The 14,333-nt window shown below is 41.4% G+C and overlaps 1 protein-coding gene across 6 annotated transcripts in view; it reads left to right on the top strand.

The window, feature by feature from the left end:
• Nucleotides 1–2,547: 2,547 nt before the first annotated feature.
• Nucleotides 2,548–14,333, top strand: part of LOC115147097 (outer dense fiber protein 2-like) — a 30,289-nt gene continuing 18,503 nt past the window's right edge. For 2 of the 6 annotated variants that reach the window (XM_029689101.2, XM_029689096.2), the window contains exon 1: nt 2,548–2,677. In XM_029689101.2, coding sequence (XP_029544961.2) covers nt 2,675–2,677 — 3 coding nt within the window. In that variant the 5' untranslated portion in view covers nt 2,548–2,674. Of the gene's footprint in view, nt 2,706–2,913; nt 2,997–3,029; nt 3,218–13,192; nt 13,418–14,333 lie in introns of those variants that run through there. The other 4 variants (XM_029689098.2, XM_029689099.2, XM_029689097.2 and 1 more) reach the window with 4 other exon arrangements.

The following is a 14,333-nucleotide window of genomic DNA, read 5'->3' as shown; positions in this document are numbered from 1 at the left end:
TCCTGTACCCGGCCTGCCTGCAGACTCTTTAAAGCCCAACTCAACTTTGACTCAAGAAACAGATGAAAAATTGTAGTTATCTGTTATGCCATGGTGTGTCTGGATGTATGGACAGTTCATATGTCTAGGTTATTACTACCATGAGGTATTGATTATAGCCTAACTACCTATGCTTGTAAGGGGTTGCACAGGAGATCTTGCAACACCATATAGCATTCAAAGTATGTATTGACTTTATATTGCATTAAATAGAATATTGCATTTAGTAGATTTAAATTATAGCCACATGATCTTCTGTATATGGTTTTCAATACATGAATCTAATTGTAGGTGAACTTGTATTCCACAGGGTCATGATCAGGTTCTATGTCCTGGAGCCACATCAGGTTGGAAAGAAAGGAACTGTTATGAGTTACCTGTAGGAGGAACTTTCTGCACCAGAATGACTTCACACATCTGTTCCACAACAGTTACCAAAACCCGGCAGTGGGTTTCCACCACTCAATTGGACATGACATACCATATGACAAAGACCTGTATTGGATTTTATCACTGTGGTATTTGACCCCATGAATCTATGCCCTGGAAACGCATTCATTTATATTGCGACAGTAAACCAGAACCGCACATTTGACAAGCTAGATGATATAAGAATATATTCATGTTTGATTAGAGGAAATGTAAACCAATGGACCTTTATTCAAATCTATTACTATGTAAGTTCACCTATTCATTTCATATCTCAACCATCTGATAATGTGGTTGAGATGTTTTTTCTGCTATGTTTTGTTAGTAATAACCACAATGACCAGCATAGATGATAGACTAGTATTAACAGTAAATCTTTAAGTACGTACTGTGCAATGGAATTCAGGTAAATGTCAATAGCAGCTGTGAAACACCATTCTATGCATTTGTTAAGAGTATAGAAGTAGATAAGGACATAACAGGGTTGCATTGGACTAGAGTATAGAAGTAGATAAGGACATAACAGGGTTGCATTGGACTAGAGTATAGAAGTAGATAAGGACATAACAGGGTTGCATTGGACTAGAGTATAGAAGTAGATAAGGACATAACAGGGTTGCATTGGACTAGAGTATAGAAGTAGATAAGGACATAACAGGGTTGCATTGGACTAGAGTATAGAAGTAGATAAGGACATAACAGGGTTGCATTGGACTAGAGTATAGAAGTAGATAAGGACATAACAGGGTTGCATTGGACTAGAGTATAGAAGTAGATAAGGACATAACAGGGTTGCATTGGACTAGAGTATAGAAGTAGATAAGGACATAACAGTGTTGCATTGGACTAGAGTATAGAAGTAGATAAGGACATAACAGACTAGAGTATAGAAGTAGATAAGGACATAACAGACTAGAGTATAGAAGTAGATAAGGACATAACAGACTAGAGTATAGAAGTAGATAAGGACATAACAGACTAGAGTATAGAAGTAGATAAGGACATAACAGGGTTGCATTGGACTAGAGTATAGAAGTAGATAAGGACATAACAGGGTTGCATTGGACTAGAGTATAGAAGTAGATAAGGACATAACAGACTAGAGTATAGAAGTAGATAAGGACATAACAGGGTTGCATTGGACTAGAGTATAGAAGTAGATAAGGACATAACAGGGTTGCATTGGACTAGAGTATAGAAGTAGATAAGGACATAACAGACTAGAGTATAGAAGTAGATAAGGACATAACAGGGTTGCATTGGACTAACATGCACTCTGTATTTGTGAAGGACGGTGTTTAGTAAATGTACATGTAATGTATTCCTTTCAATTTCAGTCCTTTTAATATATGAGTATCAAGTAAATGTTGTGAAGGCTTTGCTGTACAATTAGTCATACTAGAAGTAAAAGTACTTAAATTATTGTGTCCCGCATGACTAAATTATTTACTGGATTTAATGTCTTGCCAATATTTCTTTACACTCAACAGGAAGAGTGGAAGGGTTTTTAAAATAATACAAGGTGCAAATGTGACATTGAACAGCTAGATATTTAGGAAAAGTGGACTGTAACCCAATGTAAAAATGTAGCTATCTTTCCATGTGATACAGGCCACTGAAGGCAACACAAAAATAAACATTTAGGATGTGTGCTTTCTGTCCATACATTATTGATCGTCTTGAAAAGTTTGCCTTTGCAACAGCACCTGCTGGGTCAGCTTATTAGTATACTGTAATTTTGTTTAAAATGGCAAGGAACATGTCAATGATACTTATGCTATGATGCTGGTAAACTTGTCTCGCGCACCTACAGTGCTGGTCATTAAAAAAGCTATTGTTGCTCTTATTTTTTAAAGTCGTATTATTCTTAAAACTGCATTGTTGTATGCATTTCATGGTAAGGTCTACACCAGCGGTATTCGGCGCGTTTGAAAAATAAATGTGATTTGATTTGTAGGGACCCGTTGCTACGGACAACGTGGAACATAACTCCACCAAAGGTCAGCTCTTTGCTCCATTCACAGATCAGCAAAGTTTTGAATGAGCCAATCACCTACCGGAACGCTGCTACCGGAAGAATGGTGTTTTGGAGGACGCTTTGCCCACTGTCTTTGCTTTGCCTTTTGAATGAAATGGTAGCTAGCTACGTAAACTATATGTCACAATATCTATAAACCACAATTTCGACGAATATTTGGATTCTCACATGGTGAGTTACTTCTGGTGTTCTTAATAAGGTACTTAAACAATTGGTTATTTTAGCTAATCAATTTGTACACATCGCAGACTCCTTAGCATAAATTCTGTTTAGCCAAAGCCCGTGGTTTAGCTTGCTATCTAACGTTAGCTAGCTACAACACATTACTGCATTTCTTTAGATATTTATATCTATCTAGCTTACTAGATCGTGGCTATCTTACTAACTACTTATATTTTGATTGGCAGTTACAAGCTCCTGCTCAACAAGTTGCAGCTTCAGCCTGACAAATTGGATTGTATTGGGAAGGAAGAGGTGGAACTACAGTAACGTTAGTACACTGGCTTCAGTTTACTCTGAAGACAAAATCAAACGAAAAGTGTTTATTTTTACGAGCCTGTACACGCTGGAATTAGAATGCACCGAACCGAATGAGAGAGAACAGACGGGCCGCGAGCGTCAACGCCGCCATGTATAACGTTACTTGAAATTAGAAAGTCTATTTCTCTCGCGTCAACGTAAAGCAACGCAGGCAAAGTGAGCGGATACATGGTCAGAAAATATATATTGTGCATTGTTATGTCTGGAATTTTGACATGTATATTTAAGAAGTGTCTATTTAGTGTTGATAAGTTTAGCTGCCAGTGCCAATAATATATATTTTAAAGCAATAAATGTGTGCCTATGTTGATATTGAGCACAGGCATATGGCCTAGGCAGGCTAGGGCAGGGAAACTCGAAGAACTCCGTTCAAGAGAGAATACTGTTATGTAGAAAGAACAAGACTATCTACGTTCTTTATAAACTGCTATAAACCGAGTCAACATAACAGGAGACAGGTACAGTGGCGGTCGGTCGGGGGCGTTTAAGATGAGGGAGAACAAAACAAATGTTATGAGCATGGCCTTATTTATATTACAGCATATTGGATGACTGTCATTCATATCCCATTCACTCAGTTCAATGTAAAAGGTTTAGGCTACTACATGATACTGAAATTATCCCTATACCCATCGAGGTTGCTATAACCTAGCCTATGAATGAAAGTTTGCAACGTAGGTAAACAAAGGTGGAGAGAAACATTTGAGTTGACAGACAGTGACACATTCAATACTGCCTTGCACACTCATGCCTGCATCTAGCTGATCTAGAGTGTAATCATTAGTCCAACAGTTGCAAACAAGAGTTTCCATTGGACAAATTCAGGTATGTTTATCTTACTTTCGTTCCGTTTGCATTCGTTTAAGAAACGTTTTTCAACAGAATCGGAGGAATGAATACTCCCCTGATAACGTGAACACAGTGCACTTTCATAGCAGCCACATTGTGTTCCTTCTCGCATCTATGCGCTCTCTTCCTCTCACCTTTTCCCTTCACTTCTGGACTTCAATGCACAACACATCAGCTGCATGAGACCATGCAAAAAAAACTTTCCAAGCCATGTCATAACTGCTACAGACAGCCTACATTGTTGTCACCATATTAGCTAAAGTAACATCAATCAACATAGCTAATAGAACTAACAGGTTAGTAAACCGCTATAATAATGCAGTAATGTTACAGTGTACAGTCAGTAAGCAGTTTAGCACTTACACCAGTGGGCCCCGGTGGCAATAAATTAGTCAAACCAAAAGCTTACCTTGACTTGGAATAGTTCCAGTGTTGTGTTGGATAGTCATAACCATCTAGCTAACAAAGCATCCCTCTGTTTGAGTAAGCAAGACTAGCTAGCTGCATTTACTAGCTAAATAATTTAAACTGAAAGTAAAAAAAAAAAAAAAAAGACAATCTCTCTTCATTTTGGAAGAGGTGAATGTGTTCAAAAACTGTTAAACTATTGTTTTTCTCTCTCTTTGAGTCAACTACTCACCACATTTTATGCACTGCTGTGCTAGCTAGCTGTAGCTTATGCTTTCAGTACTAGATTCTAGAGCTCGACCGATTATAATTTTTCAACGCCGATACCGATTATTGGAGGACCAAAAATGCGGACAATTTTCATATATATATATTGTAATGACAATTACAATACTGAATGAACACTTTTATTTTAACATAATACATAAATGAAAATCAATTTAGTCTCATAAATAATGAAACATGTTCAATTTGGTTGAAATAATGCAAAAAAAACAGTGTTGGAGAAGAAAGTAAAAGTGAAATATGTACCAGGTTAAAAAGCTAACTTTTAAGTTCCTTGCTCAGAACTTGAAAACATATGAAAGCTGGTGGTTCCTTTTAACATGAGTCTTCAATATTCCCAGTTAAGACGTTTTAGGTTGTAGTTTATGTAGTTATTATAGGAATTATGACGTGTCAACTATTTCTCTCTTTACCATTTGTTTTTCATATACCTTTGACCATTGGTTGTTCTTATAGGCACTTTAGTATTGCCAGCCTAATCTCGGGAGTTGATAGGTTGGAAGTCATAAACAGCGCTGTGCCTCAAGCATTGCTAAGAGCTGCTGGCAAACTCAGTAAAGGGCTGTTTGAATGAATGCTTACGAGCCTGCTCCTGCCTACCACCGCTCAGTCAGACTGCTCTATCAAATATCAAATCATAGACTTAATTATAACATAACACACAGAAATACGAGCCTTAAGTCATTAATATGGTCAAATCCGGAAACCTTCATTTCGAAAGCACAGCGTTTATTCTTTCAGTGAAATACGGAACCGTTCCCTTTTTTATCGAACGGGTGGCAACCCTAAGTCTAAATATTGCTGTTACATTGCACAGCCTTCAATGTTATGTCATAATTATGTAAAATTCTGGCAAATTAATTATGGTCTTTGTTAGGAAATGGTCTTCATACAGTTCGCAACGAGCCAGGCGGCCCAAACTGCTGCACATACCCTGACTCTGCTTGCACTGAATGCAAGAGAAGTGACACAATTTCCGTAGTTAATATTGCCTGCTAACAAGCATTTATTTTAACTAAATATGCAGGTTTAAAAAAAATACTTCTGTGTATTAATTTTAAGAAAGGCATCGATGTTCATGGTTAGGTATATTTGTGCAACGATTGTGCTTTTTTTCCGCAAATGTGCTTTTGTTAAATCACCACCCGTTTGGCGAAGTTGAAGTAAGCTGTGATTTGATGGCAAATTAACAGGCACCGCTTTGATTATATGCAACGCAGGGCAAGCTAGTTAACTACACACAGTTGATGATATTACTAGGTTAACTAGTGATTATGTGAAGATTGATTGTTTTTTACAAGATAAGTTTAACCTGTTGCTCCTACCCTCTACTTTTTTGAACATTTTGTTAAAAATCGCGCAACATTTCAGCGCCCTGCTACTCATGCCAGGAATATAGTACGTTCATATGGTTAGAATGTGTGGATAGGAAACCCTCGGACGTTTTTAAAACTGGTTAAATCACGACTGTGGCTATAACATAACGTGCGTTACATCGGAAAGCGCAGGAAAACCTGATCACAGAAAATGGAAATAAATATCCTTGCGCCACTTCCAGCAATTGTTAACAGTGAGCCGAATTAGATAAGACCGAGCATTCAACTCCCACAGCATCCCCATGTTGTCTAGAGTCTTGTGAATTGAATCATCTTTGATTCTTGGTTGAACCGAAACAGGGGCACCACTTACCTCCGGTCTCCGCCCAGATCATTCCGGAAGAGCTCTCTCGTGAAATTTTTTCCAAGACGACAGCTAATGATTTTTACATCGCCTAAGGATGATTTTTATCGCTTATTAACGTTTACTAATACCTAAAGTAGCATTACAAACGTATTTCGAAGTGTTTTGTGAAAGTTTATCGTCTACTTTTTGAATTTTAAAAAATGACGTTACGTTGTGAAATCGCTGTTTTTTTCGTTTATCACACAGTCTACATATAACGATATCTTGGCTTTATATGGCCCGATTTAATCGAAATAAAGACCCAATAGTGTTTATGGGACATCTAGGAGTGCCAACAAAGAAGATGGTGAAAGGTAATGACTGTTTTCTATTTTATTGTGCGGTTTGTGTAACGCCGAAATGCTAATTATTTTGTTTACGTCCCCTGCTGTGCTTTTGTGTTGTAGTGTATTGGTGCATGCTATCAGATAATAGCTTCTCATGCTGTCGCCGAAAAGCATTTTAAAAATCTGACTTGTTGCCTGGATTCACAACGAGTGTAGCTTTAATTTGATACCCTGCATGTGTATTTTAATGAACTTTTGAGTTTTAACTAATACTATTAGCATTTAGCGTAGCGCATTTGCATTTCCAGAGCTCTAGTTGGGACGCAAGCGTCCCAAGTAGAAGCAAGAGGTTAATGCTAGCTAGCAACTTACCATGGCTCCTTACAGCCACAAGGTCCTTTTGATGCTGGACTCGCGTCACAGGTGGTCAGCCTGCCACACAGTCTCCTCGTGAATTGCAATGTAATCGGCCATAAGGGTAGATTACCGATTTGTTATGAAAACTTGAAAAAGGCCATAATTAATCAGCCATGGCAATTAATTGGTCAACCTTTAGTCTCAACGTCAACCGTGAAGAGGCGACTCCGGGATGATTCGGAAAGTTACACAATTGTCTATATAAGTTCCCATTGTTGACCGTGTATGTCCGAGCAAAACCCAAGCCATGAGGTTGAAGGGATTGTCCGTAGAGCTCTGAGACAGGATTGTGTTGAGACACAGATCTGGGGAAGGGTACCAAAACATTTCTGCAGCATTGAAGGTCCCCATAAACACAGTGGCCTCAATCATTCTTAAATGGAAGAAGTTTGGAACCACCAAGACTCTTCCTGGAGCTGGCCATGTGGCCAAACTGAGCAATCGGGGGAGAAGGGTCTTGGTCAGGGAGATGACCAAGACCCCGATGATCACTCTGACAGAGCTAAAGAGTTCCTCTGTGGAGATGGGAGAACCTTCTAGAAGGACAACCATATCTGTAGCACTCCACCAATCAGGCCTTTACGGTAGAGTGGCAAGACAGAAGCCACTCCTCAGTAAAAGGCATATGACAGCCCACTTGGAGTTTGCCAAAAGACACAGAAAGACTAAGACCATGAGAAACAAGTTTCTCTGGTCTGATGAACCCAAGAATGAACTATTTGGCCTGAATGCCAAGCGTCACGTCTGGAGGAAACCTGGCACCATCCCTATGGTGAAGCATAGTGGTGCATCATGCTGTGGGGAAGTTTTTCAGCGGCAAGGACTGGGAGGCTAATCAGGATCGAGGCAAAGAGTACAGGGAGATGCTTGATGAAAATCTGCTCCAGAGCACTCAGCACCTCAGATTGGGACAAAGGTTCACCTTCCAACAGGACAACGATCCTAAGCCAACAGAACGTCAGCTCGAGGGATCCAATCTTGCAACCTTACAGTTAACTAGTCCAACACAATAACCACCTATCTCTTGTTGCACTCCACAAGGAGACTGCCTGTTAGGCAAATGCAGTAGAAACCAAGGTAAGTTGCTAGCTAGCATTAAACTTATCTTATAAAAAACAATCAATCATAATCACTAGTTAAAACTACACATGGTTGATGATATTACTAGTTTATCTAGCGTGTCCTGCGTTGCATATAATCGATGCAACACTGGGGGATCCAGGTTAGCAGGCAATATTAACCAGGTGAAATTGTGTCACTTCTCTTGCGTTCGTTGCACGCAGAGTCAGGGTATATGCAACATTGAAGGTTGTGCAATGTAGCAAGAATATTTAGACTTAGGGATGCCACCCGTTTGATAAAATACCGAACGGTTCCGTATTTGAAGGTTGTGCAATGTAGCAAGAATATTTAGACTTAGGGATGCCACCCGTTAGATAAAATACAGAACGGTTCCGTATTTCACTGAAATAATAAACGTTTTGTTTTCGAAATGATAGTTTCCAGATTCGACCATATTATTGACCTAAGGCTCGTATTTCTGTGTGTTATTATGTTATAATCTATGATTTGATAGAGCAGTCTGACTGAGCGATGGTAGGCAGCAGCAGGCTCGTAAGCATTCATTCAAACAGCACTTTTGTGCGTTTTGCCAGCAGCTCTTCGCAAGCACAGCGCTGTTTATGACTTCAAGCCTATCAGCCTAATGGCTGGTGTAACCGATGTGAATTGGCTAATTAGTTAGCGGGGTGCGCACTAATAGCGTTTCAAACTTCACTCGCTCTGAGACTTGTAGTAGTTATTGCTCTGCAAGGGACACGGCTTTTGTGGAGCGATGGGTAACGCTGCTTAGAGTGTGGCTGTTGTCGATGTGTTCCTGGTTCGAGCCCAGGTAGGGGCGAGGAGAGGGACGGAAGCTATACTGTTACACTGGCAATACTATAGTGCCTATAAGAACATCCAATACTCAAAGGTATATGAAATACAAATGGTATAGAGAGAAATAGTCCTATAAATACTATATTAACTACAACCTAAAACCTCTTACCTTGGAATATTGAAGTCTCATGTTAAAAAGAACTTTCATATGTTCTGAGCAAGGAACTCAAACGTTAGCTTTTTTACATGGCACATATTGCACTTTTACTTCTCCAACACTTTGTTTTTGCATTATTTAAACCAAATTGAACATGTTTCATTATTTATTTGAGGCTAAATAGATTTTTATTGATGTATTATATTAAGTTAAAATAAGTGTTTGTTCAGTATTGTTGTAATTGTCATTATTACAAATACATTTTTAAAAATCGTCCGATTAATCTGTATCGGCTTTTTTGGTCCTCCAATAATCGGTATCGGCATTGAAAAATCATAGTCGGTCGACCTCTATTTGGTAGCATTGCCTTTAAATTGTTTAACTTGGGTTAAACGTTTCGGGTTGCCTTCCATAAGCTTCCCACAATAACCTGGGTGAATTTTGGCCCATTCCTCTGACAGAGCTGGTGTAACTGAGTCAGGTTTCTGGCCTCCTTGCTCGCACACGCTTTTTCAGTTCTGCCCCTAAATTTTCTATGTGATTGAGGTTAGGGCTTTGTGATGGCCACTCCAATACCTTGACTTTGTTGTCCTTAAGCCATTTTGCCACAACTTTGGAAGTATGCTTGGGGTCATTCTCCATTTGGAAGACCCTTCAATATATCCACATAATTTTACTCCCTCATGATGCCATCTATTTTGTGAAGTGCACCAGTCACTCCTGCAGCAAAGCACCCCCACAACATGATGCTGCCACCCCGTGCTTCACGGTTGGTATGGTGTTCTTTGGCTTGCAAGCCTACCCCTTTCTCCTCAAAACATAACGATGGTCATTCTTTTGTATTTATTTACTTTATTTCATCTTTATTTAACCAGATAGTTGAGAACAAGTTCTCATTTACAACTGTGACCTGGCCAAGATAAAGCAAAGCAGTGCGACACAAACAACAACACAGAGTTACACATGGAATAAACAAACATACAGTCAATAACACAATAGAGAAAAAGTATATGCAGTGTGTGCAAATGAGGTAAGATAAGGGAGGTAGACAATAAATAAGCCAAATAATGACAATTTAGCAATTAAACACTGGAGTGATAGATGTGCAAAAGATGAATGTTCAAGTAGAGATACTGGGGTGCAAAGGAGCAAGATAAATAGATACAGTATGGGGATGAGGTAGTTGGATGGGCTATTTACAGATGATCTATGTACAGGTTCAGTTATCTATGAGCTGCTCTGACAGCTGGTGCTTAAAGTTAGTGAGGGAGATATTTGTCTCCAGCTGCTATGATTTCTGCAATTCGTTCCAGTCATTGGCAGCAGAGAACTGTAAGGAGAGGAGGCCAAAGGAAGAATAGGCTTTGGGGGTGACCAGTGAGAATTCCTTGCTGGAGTGCCTGCTACGGGTGGGTGCTGCTATGGTGACGAGTGAGCTAAGTCTGGGCTTTACCTAGCAGAGACTTGTAGAGGACCTGGAGCCAGTGTGTTTGGCTACGAATGTGAAGCAAGGGCCAGACCACGAGAGCATGCAGTGGTGGGTAGTATATGGGGCTTTGGTGACAAAATGGATGGTACTGTGATAGACTGCATCCAATTTGTTGAGTGGAGTGTTGGAGGCTATTTTGTAAATGACATCGTCGAGGATCTGTTGGATGGTCAGTTTTACGAGGGTATGTTTGGCAGCATGAGTGAGGGATGCTTTGTTGCGAAATAGGAAGCCGATTCCAGATTTAATTTTGGATTGGAGAGTCTTTTATTGTGAGTCTGGAAGGAGAGTTTACAGTCTAACCAGACACCTAGGTATTTGTAGTTGTCCACATATTCTAAGTCAACCGTCCAGAGTAGTGATGCTGGATGTGCGGGCAGCGATCGGTTGAAGAGCATGCATTTAGTTTTACTTGCATTTAAGAGCAGTTGGAGGCCACGGAAGGAGAGTTGTATGGCATTGAAGCTCATCTGGAGGTTAGTTAACAAAGTGTCCAACGAAGGGCCAGAGGTATACCGAATGGTGTCATCTGCTTAGAGATGGATCAGAGACTCACCAGCAGCAAGAGCGACATCATTGATGTATACAGAGAAGAGAGTCGGCCTGAGAATTGAACTCCCCAATAGTGACTGCCAGAGGTCCAGACAACAGGCCCTCAGATTTGACATACTGAACTCTATCGGAGAAGTCGTTGGTGAACCAAGCGAGGCAAACATTTGAAAACCAAGGCTGTTGAGTCTGCCAATAAGAATGTTGTGTTTGAAGGAGTCGAAGCCTTGGCCAGGTCGATGAATACTGCTGCACAGTAATGTATCTTATTGATGACGGTTATGATATCATTTAGGACCTTGAGCGTGGCTGAGGTGCACCCATAACCAGCTCTGAAACCAGATTGCATAGCGGAAAAGGTACGGTGAGATACGAAATGGTCAATAATCTTTGTTAACTTGGCTTTCAAAGAACTTAGAAATTCAGGGTAGAATAGATATAGGCCTGTAGCAGTTTGGGTCTAGAGTTTCACCCCCCCCCCCTTGAAGAGGGCAGCTTTCTAATCTATGGGAATCTCAGACGACACGAAAGAGAGTTTGAGCAGGCTAGTTATAGGGGTTGCAATAATTTCGGCTGGTACTTTTAGAACGAGAGGGTCCAGATTGTCTAGCCCGGCTGATTTGTAGGAGTCCAGATTTTGCAGCTCTTTCAGAACATCAGCTATCTGGATTTGGGTGAAGGAGAAATGGGGGAGGTTTGGGCGAGTTGCTGTGGGGAGCGCAGGGCTGTTGACCGGGGTAGAGGTAGCCAGGTGGAAAGCATGGCCAGCCTTAGAAAAATGCTTATTGAAATGATCAACTATTGTGTATTTATCGGTAGTGACAGTGTCTCCTAGCCTCAGTGCAGTGGGCAGCTGGGAGGAGGTGCTCTTATTCTCCACCAGAACTTTTTTGAGTTTGTACTACAGGATGCATATTTCTGTTTGAAAAAGCTAGCCTTAGCTTTCCTAACTGCCTGTGTATATTGGTTCTTAAATTCCCGAAAAAGTTGCATATCATCGGGGCTATTAGATGCTAATGCAGAACGCCACAGGATGTTTTTGTACTGGTCAAGGGCAGACAGGTCTGGAGTGAACCAAGGGCTATATCTGTTCCTAGTTCTACATTTTTTAATGGGGCGTGCTGATTTAAGATGGTGAGGACGGCACTTTTAAAGAATAACCAGGCATCCTCTACTGACGGAATGAGGCCAATATCCTTCCAGGATACCCAGGCCAGGTCGATTAGAAAGGCCTGCTCACAGAAGTATTTTAGGGAGCGTTTCACAGTGATGAGTGGAGGTCGTTTGCTCGCAGACCCATTACGGATGCAGACAATGAGGCAGTGATCGCTGAGATCTTGGTTGAAAACAGCAGAGGTGTATTTGGAGGGCGTGCCCGTGTTTACGGATTTGGGGTTGTACCTGGTAATTTGTGTGAGATTGAGGGCATCAAGCTTAGATTGTAGGATGGCCGGGGTGTTAAGCATGTCTCAGTTTAGGTCACCTAGCAGCACGATCTCAGAAGATAAATGGGGAGCAATCAATTCACATATGGTGTCCTGGGGGCAGAGGGTGGTCAAAAGCAAGCGGCCACGGTGAGAGACTTGTTTCTGGAAAGGTGCATTTTTAGAAGTAGATGCCCAAATTGTTTTGGTACAGACCTGGATAGTAAGATAGAACTCTGAAGGCTATCTCTGCAGTAGATTGCATCACCTCCCCCTTTGGCAGTTCTATCTTGGCGGAAAATGTTATAGTTAGGGATGGAAACTTCAGGGTTTTTGTTGGTTTTCCTAAGCCAGGATTCAGACACGGCTAAGACATCCAACCTCAGTATAGAGGGCCTGGGTGGCAGGGAGCTCGGTTCCAGTGATGTAATGGGCCGTACAAACTACCCTCTGTAGCGTTTGGATGCCAAGCAATTGCCATACCAAACAGTGATGCAGCTATCAAATACGTTTTTGAGGTTTTAAGGGCCCATGCCAAATACTTTCAGCCTTCTGAGGGGTTAGAGGTGTTGTCGTGCCCTCTTCAAGACTGTTGGTGTGTGTGGACCATGATTGATCCTTAGTGATGTCCACCGATGAACTTGAAGCTCTCGACGCGCTCCACTACAGCCTCATCTATGTGAGTGGGTTCTGTGCTCGAACCCTACATTTTCTGTCGTCCACAATCAGCTCCTTTGTCATGCTGACGTTGAGGGAGAGGTTGTTGTTCTTGCACCACACTTCCAGGTCTCTGACCTCCTGCCTATAGGCTGTCTCATCTTCATCGGTGATCAGGCCTACCATCGTCATGTCGTCGGCAAACTTAATGATGGTGTTAAGGCATGCTTCCCAGCCGAAACAGTTTTGGTGAGTTTGTGCATATATTATGATGACATTTTTGTGACCTTCTGTTCTACTCTGACCTTTGCAACCTCAACCTATCTCTTGCACCGGCACTTCTGATCCCCAGTAACATGGGCACCCCCACAATTGAAACACACCGTTTTTTCCACCGATACTACACATTCCTTTTTTCCATGCCCTCCTGCACACTTCTCACATCTCGGAATTTCCCTCCCACACACTGCTGCAACATGACCATACGCTTGGCATCTAAAACACCTTAATGGGATCGGCACAAAAGCTCTCATGGGATAACTGACACATCCTACCATGACTTTGTCAGATAAAGACTTTGCTTCAAAACTCAAAAGGACAGACCGTGTCTTCTCAGTTTCACCACGCTCGCCACTGGATCAGCGGGTGTCACAGACACAGGGAATCTTACATTTCAGTTGCTCCACCTCAACACTTAACGCAACCCCAGTAATCACTCTTTTCAAAGGCCCTCTGCTCCGGAGAGCAAAGCAAGTCACAGGTCTTGTCCCGAGGCGCGTGACGCGAAAAGTCAACTCCCTCTGGGCGGAAGATAACAGAAAATCACAATTCCACTTTGAGCTACCTTCACCGATTTAACAGTACCCAATTATATGGGTCAGCCAAAAGTCAGGGATCCACTTTCTATAAAAATGTCACCCCCACTGTGCCAGAATCATCCTTTGCATGATCATCAGGGCATGGTTCAGAGGTCCTCACCACACGCAATTCACTCTCGTCAAGTTCAATTTCTGAGCCATCAGAGTACGGGTTGTACTTGGCGCCATTCTTCCTCAACACACGTCCTCCCTCTGTTCTTCTCCTACCTCGCCACTCTCCGTTCACCACACTCATTTTACCAGGTAAGTTGACTGAGAACATGTTCTCATTTACAGCAACGACCTGG

The sequence above is a fragment of the Oncorhynchus nerka genome, linkage group LG19, assembly GCF_034236695.1.
Source record: "Oncorhynchus nerka isolate Pitt River linkage group LG19, Oner_Uvic_2.0, whole genome shotgun sequence".
Classification (NCBI taxonomy): domain Eukaryota; kingdom Metazoa; phylum Chordata; class Actinopteri; order Salmoniformes; family Salmonidae; genus Oncorhynchus; species Oncorhynchus nerka.
Note: the sequence above shows the minus strand (reverse complement) of the source record. Positions and strands in the feature narration are given on the sequence as shown.